A 15524-nucleotide genomic window follows, 5' to 3' on the forward strand; every position below is an offset into this window, starting at 1 on the left:
TTGGAAAGCTTTGGAAATGCATCACAGGATCCATCACTTAGCCCTGGACACTGCAACTTGCACAACCTGGCCAATCATATGATTCACTGAGGCATTTTTCTCAAATTAGATTCCATTTGGAGAATCAAAGGATATCTAACACTTCCAAAACACTTCCCCAGAAATATCACCAATGTGAATCACAAATGCAACGTGGCATTTAAGCATGAGGTTAAATGTTTCTGTTTCTACATCAGACATACATTTCCCCTTCTGCTGAATATCCTCTCATCATCACACTGTATGACTTCTCAAAATAACGAAGCTAAACTTTGAAGATACACCTCCCACAAACAGAATACTGACAATTACTAGATCCTGTTGTTTTTAACTCTGTAGCAGTCCAGACATCTGATAAGGATACAGACTTCATCCCACTTTTATGCTCTATGCTTGGAACCTTGAGAGCTGTGGCCTAAATTCTTGGATCGGCCAAACCTCCAATGTGATCTTGTAAAAACAACCTAGTGCCTGCAGTTTGATTCTCAAACTATAAACTGAGAGTGATAACATTCCTTTTATTTTGAACTCTGATGGATTTAGGTACACCTAACAGTGAAAAGGCTGGGCCCTTACCTAGTGCTCCTGCATGCTCCTGTGGTCACACAGTTAATCACACCAGGTGTAATTCTCAAACAATTTCTGATGCCATTTGATTTCTTGCTTATTCATATTTGTACATTCCAGTGTCTAAGGCTCTGCTCTCCCAGTGTGCACTGCAATAATTATTATAAAACCTCTGCCACTGATTATTTATTGACTTGAAAGCTTCTATCCAGAATCTGACTTTAATTAATCTTTTGACTGCAATAAGAAGCACATCATCACTCACTCTAGTACATGCATCTCAATTCAGTTTTGCAAACTCCTGCAGGCCAATACTCTGCCATCTTCTAAGCTCTCTTCTACCAACTTCTACGAGGAAGGTAAGAACAACCTTCCTGTTTTACTAACAAGCCAAAAAAACCCAAGAAACGTGGGGTTTATGTTCAGTTTTGGAGCTCCAGGGACGCCTTACCGGTGATAGGCTTCCCGGCGGTACTTTTTCAGAGCGTGCCCATCCATGTTCGCAGGGAGATCTGCTGCATTCTGCAGTCGGTCGCTCCATGAGGTTGTCATCTTCAAAAGCTTACTTATTTCTGAAAGAGATAGAAAAGAAAAACTTGCTTAAGCTCAAAGTTTGTTTTGCCAGGTACTTTGCAAGACTTCCTGAGTGGCCCGACCTGAGTATGCAGGTCAAGTAAGATGCTGCTCTTTGAGATGTTAAAACAGAGAGCTGGGAAGGCTGTTTTATATGGCTGCAAAGACATTCCTATCTATTGTGGTGAAAAATGCCTTTATAAACAGAGACCTTGTTTTCATTGCTGAAAAGGAGTATTTTTTGATGCTAGAGTTACCAATATGCATTACCTGTAGGTGATAGAAAATCCTCAATACATGAGATAAATTCAGCAGTGTAAACCGTACAAGCCCCACTGGGACTGACCTTGCCACTTTTACCACAGAGTGAAAACAAAGAGCCTTGTCCCTGGCCATTTGATCTCTAAGCAAAGACAAAGCTTCAAACTGATGCTAAATTAGCAGAAACAATTGGAAGGAAAGTAGAAAGATGATCCTTTGTCCTCTGCAGGTCAGACACATTCAGGCAGAGCAAGAACGCACTGCAAACCTGTAACCTGAACGATGCAAATATTCACCAGCAGATCCTCACAAACACGAGCACCCCTTCTCAAGTGCTGGCTGTCACCACCCAACCACAGACAGTCCTTCTCATCAGGAGGGCCCTGCCATGAGGAAAGAGGGGCACCTTTCCCAATTTTGTTGTTAGCATGCCTGGTGTAACCTACACAACTGCTGGAGTGCAGGTCTTGGCTTGTTTGCTCTTCTTAAAAGAAACAAAAACACCCACAAACGACATGGGTAATGATATAGCAACTACATCTGGACACCTCTAAAATATGACTGCATTCATTTTACAGGAGGGAATTTATTGATTCCAGTGAAGAAGAGAGCAGAATAAGTGTTCAAACCAGTGCTAGAAGTTACAGTGCTCTCAGTGTCACATGCATGCCCCTCAAGGAAATGCGTATAATTTCTTCATTTTAAATTCTATTAAATAGCAACAGTTTCAATTGTCACAGCACTTCTTAGTATATTTACCTACTATCTGCTGGTCATAAACATCAGAGAGTACAAACCCTTGCTGTACTCAGAGAGCAGACAGCCTGTCTGTAAAAAATACGTTCCTCCTCCTCCTCCAGCATTCTCCCAGTTACTATAACCAAGGTTTACAAATGCATCTTCTGCCACATCCAAAAGGTCACCAAATCCAGGCCCTGGCAGGCAGCCCAAGAGACTGCATGCCACTGCTGAGAGCTCTCCCCCTGAATTCCCTGCCACACACCCAGGAGAGGAGGTCACCACAGCGAGAGGCTGATGGGCCATTCCAGCCAGCCACAGCTTCCACAACAGGACATGCAGGGAGAATCAGCTTCCAAAATAGCCCCAGCCACAGCCACCAAGGGCTTTACAAGCAATTACCAGCTATCTATTTGAGCCGTGCCCAAAGGCAGACAGAAGGCACACAGGACACAGAAGTGAACGCCCCTCGGGCACCGACCTGCTCCCATTTCACTGGGAAGGGAGGGCACTGCCTGCAGCAAGGCTGCTCAGGGACAGCAGGGCTGCTCAGGAGAGGAGCAGTGCTCCTGCAAGGGTCACAGACCTAGCCAAGGCATGCAGCAGAGGGAGTGAGCTGGGAACACCCCAAGTCTGCAAACTACAGCAAGGGCTTGTGCTCTCTGAGGGTGGAAAAGCAGCCTCTCCATGGACATTTCAAGATGGTCCAGATCATCACCACCTTGGTCTATTTTGAAGCTACTAGCCTAGAGCTCTAGATTTGGGTCCAAGAGACACACTCATTGAAGGCCTCTAAAAGGCACATTAAAAAGCTCTGAAAAGACTCTTGCATGGCTAGCCTTAGGACTGTTAGACAGCTCTGGGTCTAGGTCTTCCAAACAAGTTCAAATCCAAGCTTCCTGCTGTTTAGAAGGGCTACATCACTCTGCTCACCCAGCCAGACACACAGCAAGATTCAAACATTTACACCCACAGACTACGCCAGAGACATCGTGTTCTGCCAGCCTCTTCCCATTTCCTCTGCTTCCATCCCCACACCAGCACATCACATGCTGACACAGGTACTGGGCTAGGACTGCTTCCAGAGGCCATCCATGCCAGACAGTACACACCGACAGCATCCTACAAAATATCCTCAAATCCAGATGGCAGAAGGATTTTAGCAGGCTACCTTTGTAAAATCCATTCTAATATAAGGAATCAGTGAAGCAGTTTGAGCTCCTATGTGATGAAACCCTCCTGTACAGTATGAGAAACCAGACAGCATCATTTCATGGGTGTTGGGATTCAAAAAGCTGAGACTTGAGGAAGCCACAAAAATCTGAGTTTCCATAATTAAGCAAAGAAGGCCTGACTTATTTTAATAATCCAGCAGTATTTTGCTGTAGATGCAATCAACACAGTTTGCAGGCACAATAAGGTTTGTAGACAGAGACAGTATTTTTTATTAGACCAACTGGTATGGCTGGAAAAAATAGACAGGCTCTTGGGTACACAAGCTTGCAAGTTTTCAAATTCTAAAGATTCTACTAATGAAAAATATTACCTCTACCATCAGGCTTTGCCTTGATTTATTAAAATATTTCTTCTAATGTTCACATAGCATTAAGTAGCAAAAAAATATGCTGAAGGTTTCTATTACACGTACTCAAAGGCAGGCTTACAGCTTAGCAGGCTCCACTGACACTGTGACAACAGCTTGCTGCCCTGAAACAAAACAGTGACAACTGACAAAATATATTGCGAGGGACCTTCGCCATCCCAAAGTCTTACTCATGCAAAAAGCCTCACAGACTTCACTGAAATTGTTCTGTGCTTCAAAGGCATAAAAAACAGCCTTCTTGCGTGGGTAAGAAACCTGGGACCTGGTCCCTGAATACAAATTCCCTCTTCCAAATAGAGAGGAAAAATAGGAAGGACAGAATCACTCCATAGACTTGTAAGCCCCTGGAATAAACATCTAGGAGAGCAGGCAGACAGCCGGGCAGGATTCTCAACTCCAAGCAACTGAAATATGATGCATCTTTCTTTAGTTACAAATCTATTTTTGAAATCAATAATCTGTAAATAGCTTCACATAAAAATAGAAATCTTTACATAGATATAGCCTGTCAGAACATATCCCCATAATTTATTGCAAACATGCTCCTTGCTTGTGCTGTCTTAATTAAACATCTGATAGCATTTATGGTACAGGATTCCTTTTGAAAAGGTATTTAGATCTCAGCTGCAAAGCTTTGATACAGAGTTGTTGCCCAGCATATACACTTTGGTCCAAAAGAACGTGAGATTTTTGGCATACATTTTGAATTAAGTCCATTTGTCAGATTTTAGATGATTTAAAGTATTGTCCATAGTGTATTCTTTCAAACAAAAGAAATATAAATTAAATAAAATGTTCCAAAGCATTTGCCTTCAAGTTTTATTATTACTTTTTAAATCTTTTTCAGGCAGCCAATAGTTAGAAATTTCTGCACCTGATAATATCTGACATGCTCATGCTAAATGCACTGATTGCCTCTCTTTTTTTTCCTGAGTTCGTCTTGACACTTTGATGATGCAGTGCCAAATCAGAGGCACACACACTAAAAGAGAGATGAACAAAACTCTGGTGACAATCCCACAGTTTCCAGGATATTCTCCGAGAGCTTACACAGCCGAAAACAAAAGCATCCCTAGCAGGAGCCAAGGTTGTAGCGTACTCACACTGACTCACCGTGCTCTACATCTGCCTCTGCTCACACATTATACCTTGGCAGCACAGCCCACACACGGACGTGCACGGTGGAGAGCGAGCAGAGGGAAAATCACCACGCCCAGGGCCCTCAGGAGCTCAGCAGCTCCGCGTCTAGCCGGAGCTGTGGGAGGACAGACGAGTCTGTGACACCCCTGCCAAGCCTGGAGCAGCTCCTGGCTCCCTGCTGCAGCGCTGCTCCATCTCAAAGTGCTCTGTGGGGGTCTCAGCAAGGGAGCAGCAAACCACCCTAAAATCCTAAATCCCTGCAAAAAGCAAAGGGAGCAGGAATAGGGCTGGTTTGTTGGTGACTCATGTTGAATTCCTGGTCTGGGTCATGACAAAGCCTCACGAATAGGGCAGGGGAGGGGAAAAGCGACGTCTTCTGTCCATGTAAGGGTGGTTAGGAAAAGCAAGTGACTCACTTTCTAGGAGCAGTACACTCCCTTCACTGAGGGCAGAAGCAGCTTGCACCTTGATCAGGCTAGGCACTTGGGACAGCAAGCACTGCAGGAGGTGAAATCCACCCAGGTTAGCATCACACCTCCTGATCCTCTGGGAGGGACAGTGAAAGGAGGCCAGGACTGTGTCATCCCCCTCAATGGCACCTCCCAGTGCCACTGTGCCAGCAGGGGCTGGGCAGGCTCCTGGCCTCACCAGGAGTGCCATTCTCACACCTGCCATCCCAAAGCACTTCGCCAGCTCCCACTCACATAATGCATTTAGTCAGCTAGGGACAGCAAGGCCCAGTGAAGGTAATAACACAGAGCAAGTGGGAAGCAAATGCAGAAGCACTAATTCCTCAGTCCCTGTGCAAAAAGTCAGTCTGAGTTCCTAGCGCTGTCAGGATAAATCACAGATACACTGCATGTTCCTAGCACAGTATACTTTTACACAAATTCAAATTTCAGTACTTAGCATCAACTGGCAGACACAGAGAGGTCACCCTGTACTCAGAAGCCACAGAGCAGCAGGCTTCTGATGGGCTCCAAGACACAGGGGTTGCACGGATGCATGGATGCCAAATGATGCTCTGATTTTATTCTGAACTGCAGCTCTACACACTAGCTGTAAGTTCACATAGCTCCTTCCCTCTCCCCCACAGCCCTGGGATAACAATTCAAACCACTCTTGTCTTTCACTGCCAACACTTCTGCTTGATGGCCAAAGGCAAACTGTTTCCAAAAGGTGTTTTTAATTAGCAATGCTTTCAGAAAATTAATATGTCCATGATTTGAGAGATAAGCAATGATGCTTGTAAATTATCTAAATCAGAAAATTGACCTTTTTTCCCTCCCTTCCTTGGGCCTAAAGTTAAATTCTTCACTTGAAGATCTTCCACTTCTGTGTGGTTGCCTATCTGACAGCAAGGCTTCACGTTCATTATGGCAGGACAGGCAAAACACATCCTTCATATGAGAAAATTAAATTACTTCCAAGAGACACTTCAAAGCGTACTCTCACCTCATGGTAATTGAGGTTGGCTTAAAGCAGGATAATTCTGTATACTGATTACAGGTTATTAAAGAGGTAGAGAGCTGCTGTTAAGAACCTGTTAAGGTTAACCACAGATGTGTAGTGAGCTTACAGGTGCCACTTGTGGTATCCAAAGATCCACTGGATTACATTAGATTGATAACACTCCCCTTGCTCCATGGATCACACTAAACCTCCTAGCTCCAAGCATACTGGCTCTGACTCTTCCTACAGGAAGGGGGTAGCAGTTACTCTTGGACACCACCACAGGGCTTACATCATGAAGCTGCTTTTTCAAGAGTGTGCTTTTGGTGAAATTGGTAAAGCATTCCTAGTTGTACATTCATTTGACTATGGTCTGACTGGCAGACAACGGTAACTCATGGACTACTTTTGAACAGGTAAGATATAAGAAAGGAGAATTCTACTCATCCCATTTATTATGGGATTTGATCTAATTTCAGGCTGAATTTTATCTGTTTTAAAACAGATAAAGTAACATCTGTGTATCAGATACACTGTAAAATATATTTAACAAAATCCTGCTTATGTTACATGGATTTTTAAATCAGAATTTTTCTACTGACAACCATACCCACACAGTGGCTGTGCATTTCCTAGACCTCCAGCAATACTCCAGGACCTCAATGCATTAGGTCCTAAAACCCAGAAGTACATTAATTTGGAGTTTCTTCTCGTGCCCATCCATTTCTATCCAAGGAGTTCTATTCTTTCAGCAATTCCAAGCAGCACTAGTTCATTAAAATATTTTAAGTATTATTTAATTATCATCAATGTTATAGATGGTTAGAGTAGAATTTGGAAAACTATGAAATCTGCATTGCAACTCTGAGGAGCAAACCTTAAATCTGACCCTTTCTGAGTACCATGAGACCATCCATTCTCCTCATCTATCTGCAAATTAGTTTAATGCCTTGAAACAGGAGCTCCATTCTCCAGTGAGCTCATAACTGTATTTTCTACATTCTATACACCTCGTGCTTCTCACTATCTCTTCCAGAACTACCATTTTAGTTATTTCCAATTTACTGCTTTTTACACCAAGAGTTTGTTAGGGGTAATGCTATTTTTTCCACTTCTCTAACTCCAGTGTGCCCCGCTGTCCCAGCACTAGAAAAAAAAGAAGGATCATACTTAAGGAATGCAAGACTTGGTCCAGAAGTACAAGAGCTACGTCACAGAGAAGAATTAGCAAACATGAGCTCTCAAAGAAATGCTGCAGCTGCAGGTCAAATCTGATCCTTGGGTGTACAAGACTACCAAGCAGGACTCTGTGTCTCTCTCTGTCACTGACACAAACTGCTGGAAAACTGTCTTCAGCTGGCTGTCCCCATTCAGAAAGGAATGCACTGAGAAAGGAATAAAGCTGTGAGAGAGAGTAAGGCTGGAGTGGAAGGCTGCCAGTGTACAAAGAGCAGCTCTGCAGGTGATTTGAAAATGGTCTAGAAGCATTTGCACACAGGCAAGCAGCCTGAATGTGGAGGGTTCTCAGTCTAGCAATAACAGAACAAGACCTCATGACTGGAAGTTAAATTAATCAACCAACACAAAAATATTAACAGAGAGGAGAGATAGCTATGAAAAAATAAATTTCTGAAATCATCATCAGAGGGCTCTTAATGAAGTGTGTGGGTGTTTCAATCAGCCTTTTTTTTTTTTTCACAGAGTCAAGAATTAATGCAGAAAAGTCAAATAGTCTGAGCTATACAGCAGGTCAGTCAAACTGAGTATTATGCCTTCCTCAACTTATACCCCAATACCTCAGTGGATATGAGGCTGAGATACAACCAGTATTCAGAAGAAACCTCCAGAGAGTGGTTTCACATGGACAGAAGGTGAATGGATAAAGAAAGGCTCTTTGGAGCCAACACCAGTATAAACCATGCACCAATGTAAACCATGCATCCCAAACTCTCTCCTTGGGAAAAGGCCCTCAGCAGCCTGCAGCAACCTCTGCCACAAAGGTTCCCAAACTGCTGCCCAACTGAGCACCTGCCAAAGGCAAGCATGGACCTGCCTACAAAGATGTTCTCACTGCCTTTTGTTTCCAGCTGTTAAATTCCAGCAAGAAACACGTAACATAATTCAAATACTTCACTCACATTGTTTTTCCCATTAGCAATTGCTCTGGTTGCCCAGAGTCTAGGGAGATTAAAAACAAGAGATTAATTTGATCCCTTTGCTGTAATACAGCTCACCCTACAGAAACTATTCATAGCATATTCCTTTTAAAATATTTATCAGATTTCCCATATATTTGATTTAGCTGAAAAATTAGGCAGTAAACTTTGATGCCAATGCCCACCACAACAGGAATTCAATGTCTGAATGACACCTTCAAATACTTTATTTGCTACACAGGTGAAGCCTGACAGCGTGCCAGCCAAGCTGTAGGTTAACATAAAGATCACAAAAGGCAGAAATGTCAGCATGGAAGTATACACACTGAGTTCTGCATATCAGAAAGGGAAGTCAAGATATTTTTTTTTATTCCAACTCTTTTTTTTACATCAGAACAATGTGCTGGCAAGAACAGACAAATGTAATCCCTGGTACTCAGCAGACAGAGCACTGCTCCCCATTCTCTAAGGGAAGCTTCCCTTCCCTTGTCACCCCTAGGTAGCACCACTGATGTTCAGCCTGTTCAAGGGTCTATTCCCACCTCAGGGCAGCTGAACGCCGTGTGAGTCACAGCTCCCAAAGGGAAGAACAAGATGAGACAAGCCCTCCCCAGGGAGAGAGCTGGGAAGCCACCCTGCCACATACCAATTTCAAACCCAGGAGCAACTGCCACTCTAACCTGCTATTAAGGATTATACAACAGGAGCTCTTCTGGCAGCAGATCAGAGTGTCTCAAAACAATGATGCTTTTCATTAGATTCCACTGTGTTTTGGGAAGCAAATGCAGATCTAACAGGCCTTTCCAGAAGCGTGGCAGCAACTGACAAAGTATTTGAGATGCACAGCTGGGCTCAGTGGCACAGCCATTCTGAGAGGATGCAACCAGGACAGCTTGGATAATGCAAACAGCCAAAAGTTCACTTAGGACATTTTTATTGTCTTTCTTTACTGACTGAGCTTACTGGCAAAAAACCCCTCGTCTCTGATGATCACATCCCTGCTTGATTAATATTTTAAGGGAAAAGAAAAGATACTGAAACTTCATTCTAGCTTTTTTCTAGTCTTGAAAAAGAAGAAGGATGATTTTTTTAGAGACACTTGGACCCTCTTCCATGTAGGATGGGCCCTCTCTACACATTTATGGGCTCCACAACCAGATGTGACAGCAGAATCAGCATCTGAACCATCTCTGCAGGCTGGAAATACGTGCTCACATCTCCCTCCAGCCTCAGCAGAAAGGTTTCCCTGCTCAGCCCTGGTGAGGAGAGCCAACTGGCTGCTCAGCCTGAGTCCCAGGGCTCCAGACACAGCACTTGCCAAAGGACACGCTGCTGAGTAAAGAACTGGGGAACACTGGCTCCTCCTTCATTAAAAAAGGGATTGAAAATAAACACTGAGATCAACAGCTGAAAACAATCCAATAATTCTGAGAACTGCTCTGTCAAAACCAGTAAGAACTTTCTTTCCCTGCTAAGAGTTTTTTTTTTCCAATGCCATTCCCTTCTCCTCCCACCTTCTTTAAGGAAAAAGCTGACCAAATGCTCATACACTAATCTGGTCTCTCTTCTTTTTGAGAACTTACCCAACAGTAAGAGACAGATCTTTGACAAATAAACCCATCTTTCAAAAAAACAGATGACTGTGGAACTATGCCAGACATAGAATAATACCCAGCAAACCATGGAGCTCATACACAAAACTCAGCCAATTTTCAACTTGCTATTTGTTCACAAAACCCAAACCAAAATAACGAAAGTCCTGAGCTGCAAAGGGCACTGTGAAAATAAATACAGGATAATTTAGTAAGGAGGATCCTGATTCTCTGCTATCCTAACACACAGGGTTCCAGACACATACCAGCCTAATACAGACTTCACAGGCTTCCTGCTTTCATCCATAGAATGGTTACCCACCTGCCTTCCCTGAGCCTTCCCTGAGGCTGATCCAGCCTTTCAGGTGAGCACAGCCTGTGTGCAGGCTCAGCTCAGTGAAATCGACCCTGGGCTGGCTCTCATCTCTCCTGAAGTGCTCACAAAGGCCAGAAGTACAAATTCCCCTTGATCTGTGCTCCTCCTAGTTCAGTACCTACAGGTACCCCTGTCCTGCAACCTGCACCACACAAAAGTCCTCTTTCTCCGCAAATGAGAGGCTGGCTGGTACCTAGCACTCACCATGGAGATCACAAAGGGAAGTACCCAGAACCTGCCCTGCACTCTGCTCTCAGCAGGCAGCAGCTCCCTGCTGATGTGAAACAAGCCACACAGACCTACCAACCGAGCAAGCACAAAGAGGGAACACTGGGGAACCTGAACACTGCAGTGCTTTGAAGTGCTCTTACTCTGTGAAGCTCCCCCCATCCCATAAGGAGAACAATTCATTACTTTTCTGACCTGTTTTTTTAATCAGAGGCAAATATAGTAATTATAGTCTGCCTGATTACAAATGAAATTACAAATCTGTCCTAAGGGCACAGTACTGTCCCCATCTAAATGCTATCAGCCCCCAAATCTCATTTCATCTTGACAGATGTGTAGTACCGAGGCACCACTACAGGAAACTCTACAAGTAAATTAATTTTACAAATACTTTCTTTGCAGTATACACAAGTTCTTCCAGAAGACTGCTAATTTGTACAGTTTTTGTTAGGCATCCTATGTGACTAAGTTCATCAGTAAAATAGCTGAATATCTATGATGACTTTGAGCTCTAGCTAGGTTTCTGGCTTCTCTTTGATAACCTAACTGACTCAGCTTTATCAAGTGATTCCAAAGACCTACATTAAACCGTTTTGCAACTGAATCAACCTCTTTTCTTTGGAAACTTCTTACTATCTGTCCAAGCAAAACACAAACCACCAAGTTAATGTGGGGAAACAGTCACCTTTCCATGGGCTGTTCAGTTCTCTAGGCTTTAATATTAAATCAATCCTGCTGACACAGGAGCCGGTTCCCTGGCAGGAGCAGAGGAGGACACAGAGTGTTGTCTCTGCATTTGTCCCAGCATAAGCAGTTCTCAGAAGGGACAAAATGAAGTGACAGATCTACTACATCAGCTGCAAACTGGAAGAAACCTGAGAGCCTGAAAGGTGAGAGAACATTAACAAACAGCTAAGAAGGCATCATCAGCACATCCCTGTTATTCCAAACCTGAGCTGAGAGTTCCCAACACTGAACCTTCCTTCTGGCCAGGACTTCTCTCTTCAGGGAATCACAAGTACCTTGTCAGTGTAGACTCGCAGATGGATTCAACAGTGCAGTCTTGTCCTGCTGCAGGTGAGCAAACAGCTTGGATCCCCTGGGTTTTGAGACACCTTTACAAACATCTGTCCCTAGCAGAGCAGTATGAAAGCCCTGATTCACCCAGGACTCCTTTTTCAGCGTGTTACCTGAGCTAGCGCAGCCACTAGAAAAAAGAGCTGACCCCACGCCCAGCCAGCACAAAGCCTCCTCCTGATTGCTTTCAAATCAGCAAATGAAAAACCCCTAGCCTTGCTGTGAGCGTCACAACATGGGAACACAGTTCTCTGCATGTTCTAACCTTTCCAATATTTGTTCCTGACCCCACCAGTACACATTGATTTATGAGGCCTCACAGTGAGTTTTATTACTGTCTTCGTTAATATCTACTCTCTACATGTCTGTGAAGAAAAATGAGTGGTAGATGAGTAAAACACTGTTAGTTTTTCATCATCTGTTCCCTCCCGATTGCTCAAGTTTAGCAAGCAGAGTATTTTGGCCTTGGCTCATAAAACTGGCAGTGCAATATTGAAAGAGAAGTTAAAACATGTAAAACAAGAGGTTAAGAACCTACCTAATCTCTTATCACAAGAAAAAAAAAAAAAAGGAAAGGTTAAATTGCAAATGTGTTTTTAATTAACTCTTAGAAAGGCTGCAGTGATATTCTGATCAGATGTGGAAAAGTCCCCAAATTATTGATGGACACTTCACCTCAGATCACAGCAAGTAAAACTCTTTCAAATTTTTTTTTTTTTTTTTTTTGTTAACAAAGGTAAGCAGTGGGGAAATGCAGGATCCCCAAACACTGAAAGACTCAAGATAGGCTGTCTTGCTGACCTGCTCTTAAGCATCACTGATGCACCGATAACTGAGGCATGGAGCGGAAAATGAAATTTGACTCCTGCCTCAGTTTTCAAACAGCAGAACTAACAGATGATTTACCAGTCTGGCTTGCCTCTATGCTAAATTCCTCTTTCCAGCTTCACTCAGCCACTGGTATTCAATGATGAGAAAGCTACAGGAACTAAACTGGAAGAGCAGTTTCCAGGGCCAGTCTCGAGTTAACTGATGCTCAGAGCACCTGCAATTTATGGTCACCTGATCTGTTTTTTCCTTTAGGGAATGAACCGATCCTGACCTAAAAGAAAATGCAGAGAGTAACATGAGAGTAACACTAGGAACTGAACAACCAATAAAACAGAAATAATTATGTAGCTACTATGGGGATCTGTTCTTAAAAGCTCTCAGGGAATACTGCATAGAGTGTCAGAAAGGACATGATTTAAGAGGACATTTGGGACCAAATTTTACAGCCCTTTCCTGTGACTTCAAAGGCCACATACATCTTTGCATAGTCTTGAAATGGAATTGCTTTGTAACATCCAAAAAGATCAGAGAGAAGCATTTGAAATACCTTTGCCAACATGTTTAGCTATTCCTTTGGGGGGAAAAAAGGTATCTTGGAGACAGAGAAAGCAAACAAAATCAACATTAAAAGATTATTTATTTTTGATTGTAACTGTTCTATTTACTGACTTCCAAAATTACCTATGCCTGCCCTTTGCTAGCACTTATTCTTAGATGTTGTTATTGGTAATTGCCGTGTTATGATTACAAAGCTCTGGCATAAACCTCAGACTCTTTTGGGTTTCTGAGAGCAGAATATTCACATGCTCTTCTCTGACCTCATGTTCCTAATTATTCACTGTGCATGCCTATATGTAACTCACCACCAACTGAACCAACCCAAACACCAGCAGATTTCAGCTAGTCTAGAGAACTCTGGGTGCTTTATGCTAAACCATCTTCAGCCTTCTGAATTTACCTTCCTTTACAGGTTACTTTACAAACTGACTACAAAGTTTCCCTTGTTATACACCATGGCCAGACACACTGCATTTGATGCAAATGCCAAGAGGAGCCTGGTCCAAGCAGTAAAGTATCAGCTGATTCCCATCCACAGCTAACATTCTTCAAAGGAGATAAGGAATACTGATTTCAGCAGCAAACACTGCCTGAACAGTGCAGTCAAACGCTTCCTCCTGGGCCTGATGGACACAGCTGGGATGCAGCTGCTCCTACCACAGCAGTGCAGGCAGCAGCTGCTGCCAGGGAAAAGGCAGCAGCTTGCACAAGAGGGGGACAACCCTCCCAGAAGGGCTCACAATCCAGATCTGGCCACCACAACTGCCACGACTGGACCACCCAAGCTGGAAAATGTTTTGGGAGAGTGTACCTTCCTGGACAGTTCAATGAGAAGTTACTTCATGAAAATCTAGCAAGAATGTGTCTTAAGAGTTTTATCTATTATGCCCATGTTAACAGGGAGAGCTACAAGGCCTGGGTCAAAGCCAGCTAATCCAAAGGCCCACTCTTAAATACACAGTGGAAAACTACTCTACCTCAGAGCCTCCTGCAGAAATATGTACAGGAACTTTCTGGTTTATCCCTTCCTCTGAACCAACTCTGCCAAGCAAGGTTCAGTGGTAATCTTGTAGTAAGCATACAAGCAAAATAGCAAGTCTTTGAAAACATCTGAAACATAGCTAGGAGCTGTGAATACTTCATAACTAAATTAAGCTAAGTTTGGACCACAAAATGACTTCAAGGAGCTTTTGTTTTTAAATAAATCACTTGTGGTGAAAAGAGCTGGAATGGCAGTTATAGCGACGACCACAACCTCCTTCTTATTTACAGACTGGGTACAACACGAGCTGCACTAGAGCACATTGTTCTGCACATCTGTTTCTACTAACTTCACTTTGGAGCCACCTTCCAATCTCAGAAGAATCACATCTCCTTGGACCTCCCTTTCTCCTTCCACCCACCTACAGAAGCTCTGCCCACACATTTTTCAGTTTCATAAGAGAAGCCAACAGGTTTCAGTCCCAGCATCATTACTGTAGGTGTCTCATTACTGCGGCTCCTGCTCTCTGCAGCTGATGGACTCACACTTTTGCAGAACTTAAGTCACTTTGAGCTGGTATGATGCACAGGGTAAGAACCCACTTGTTTTCTTCCTTGGTTGTTAAGAGAAGCATGCAGGTGATCACAGTGGGATCTCCAGCCTCCTCAGTTTATCAGAATGGTGTCTCTAGTGAAACCACCAAAAAAGGGCTGACTGTGCTCGTAAATCCCACAGCAGGTATTCATGCCCAGAGGGTGAGTTAAGATCATCAGCAAGCCACAAGTTTAAGCTCTACCATGCTGTACCAGACTTGAAAAAGTGACAGGACTTAGAGTTCTGGCACACAGCCACTCACTACTCCTATGTCTGGGGACCCACCTGTCCAGGAAATAAGAGCAAATCTGCTTTTGACTGTAGAGTGTGGTGCACACACTGTTACACATTCAGGTAATAACAGACTGCTGTGGGTTTTTTAGGCTGAATTACTCAGGCTCCCTGCTCAATCTCATACTGCCATATAAAAAATGCATTTCTCCTAATATGGCTTCATACAGGCAGGTCTCCACAGCACCTTTTAGCCCTGCAAACCCATGCATGAGACTTAGTGACTACATTTATGTAGGCAGGTCAAGACTATCAACTGCTTACAGTGGCTACCTTAAAAACAGATGCAATTTTTTCCAGATGTTGGTTAAGGTCTGTTTAGCATACATAAAGTTCTACTTATTGTATATGCTGGATTCCCTCTGCAGTTGTGTAAAGAAGCAGATTCATGTTACACACGTGATCTCTGTGTAGAGTGCACAGTCCCAGGTTTTAGGAACCATTCCAGTTAGTAAGTCATAATGAT

The 15524-nt window shown here is 43.4% G+C and overlaps 1 protein-coding gene across 1 annotated transcript in view; it reads right to left on the reverse strand.

The window, feature by feature from the left end:
- The window catches only part of NT5C2 (5'-nucleotidase, cytosolic II), a 59329-nt gene that overhangs the window by 40486 nt on the left and 3319 nt on the right, over positions 1-15524 (reverse strand). The window contains exon 2 of the mRNA XM_058028820.1: positions 1058-1178. Coding sequence (XP_057884803.1) covers positions 1058-1158 — 101 coding nt within the window. The 5' untranslated portion in view covers positions 1159-1178. The remainder of the gene's footprint in view (positions 1-1057; positions 1179-15524) is intronic.

The sequence above is a fragment of the Melospiza georgiana genome, chromosome 8 (genome assembly GCF_028018845.1).
Source record: "Melospiza georgiana isolate bMelGeo1 chromosome 8, bMelGeo1.pri, whole genome shotgun sequence".
NCBI lineage: Eukaryota > Metazoa > Chordata > Aves > Passeriformes > Passerellidae > Melospiza > Melospiza georgiana.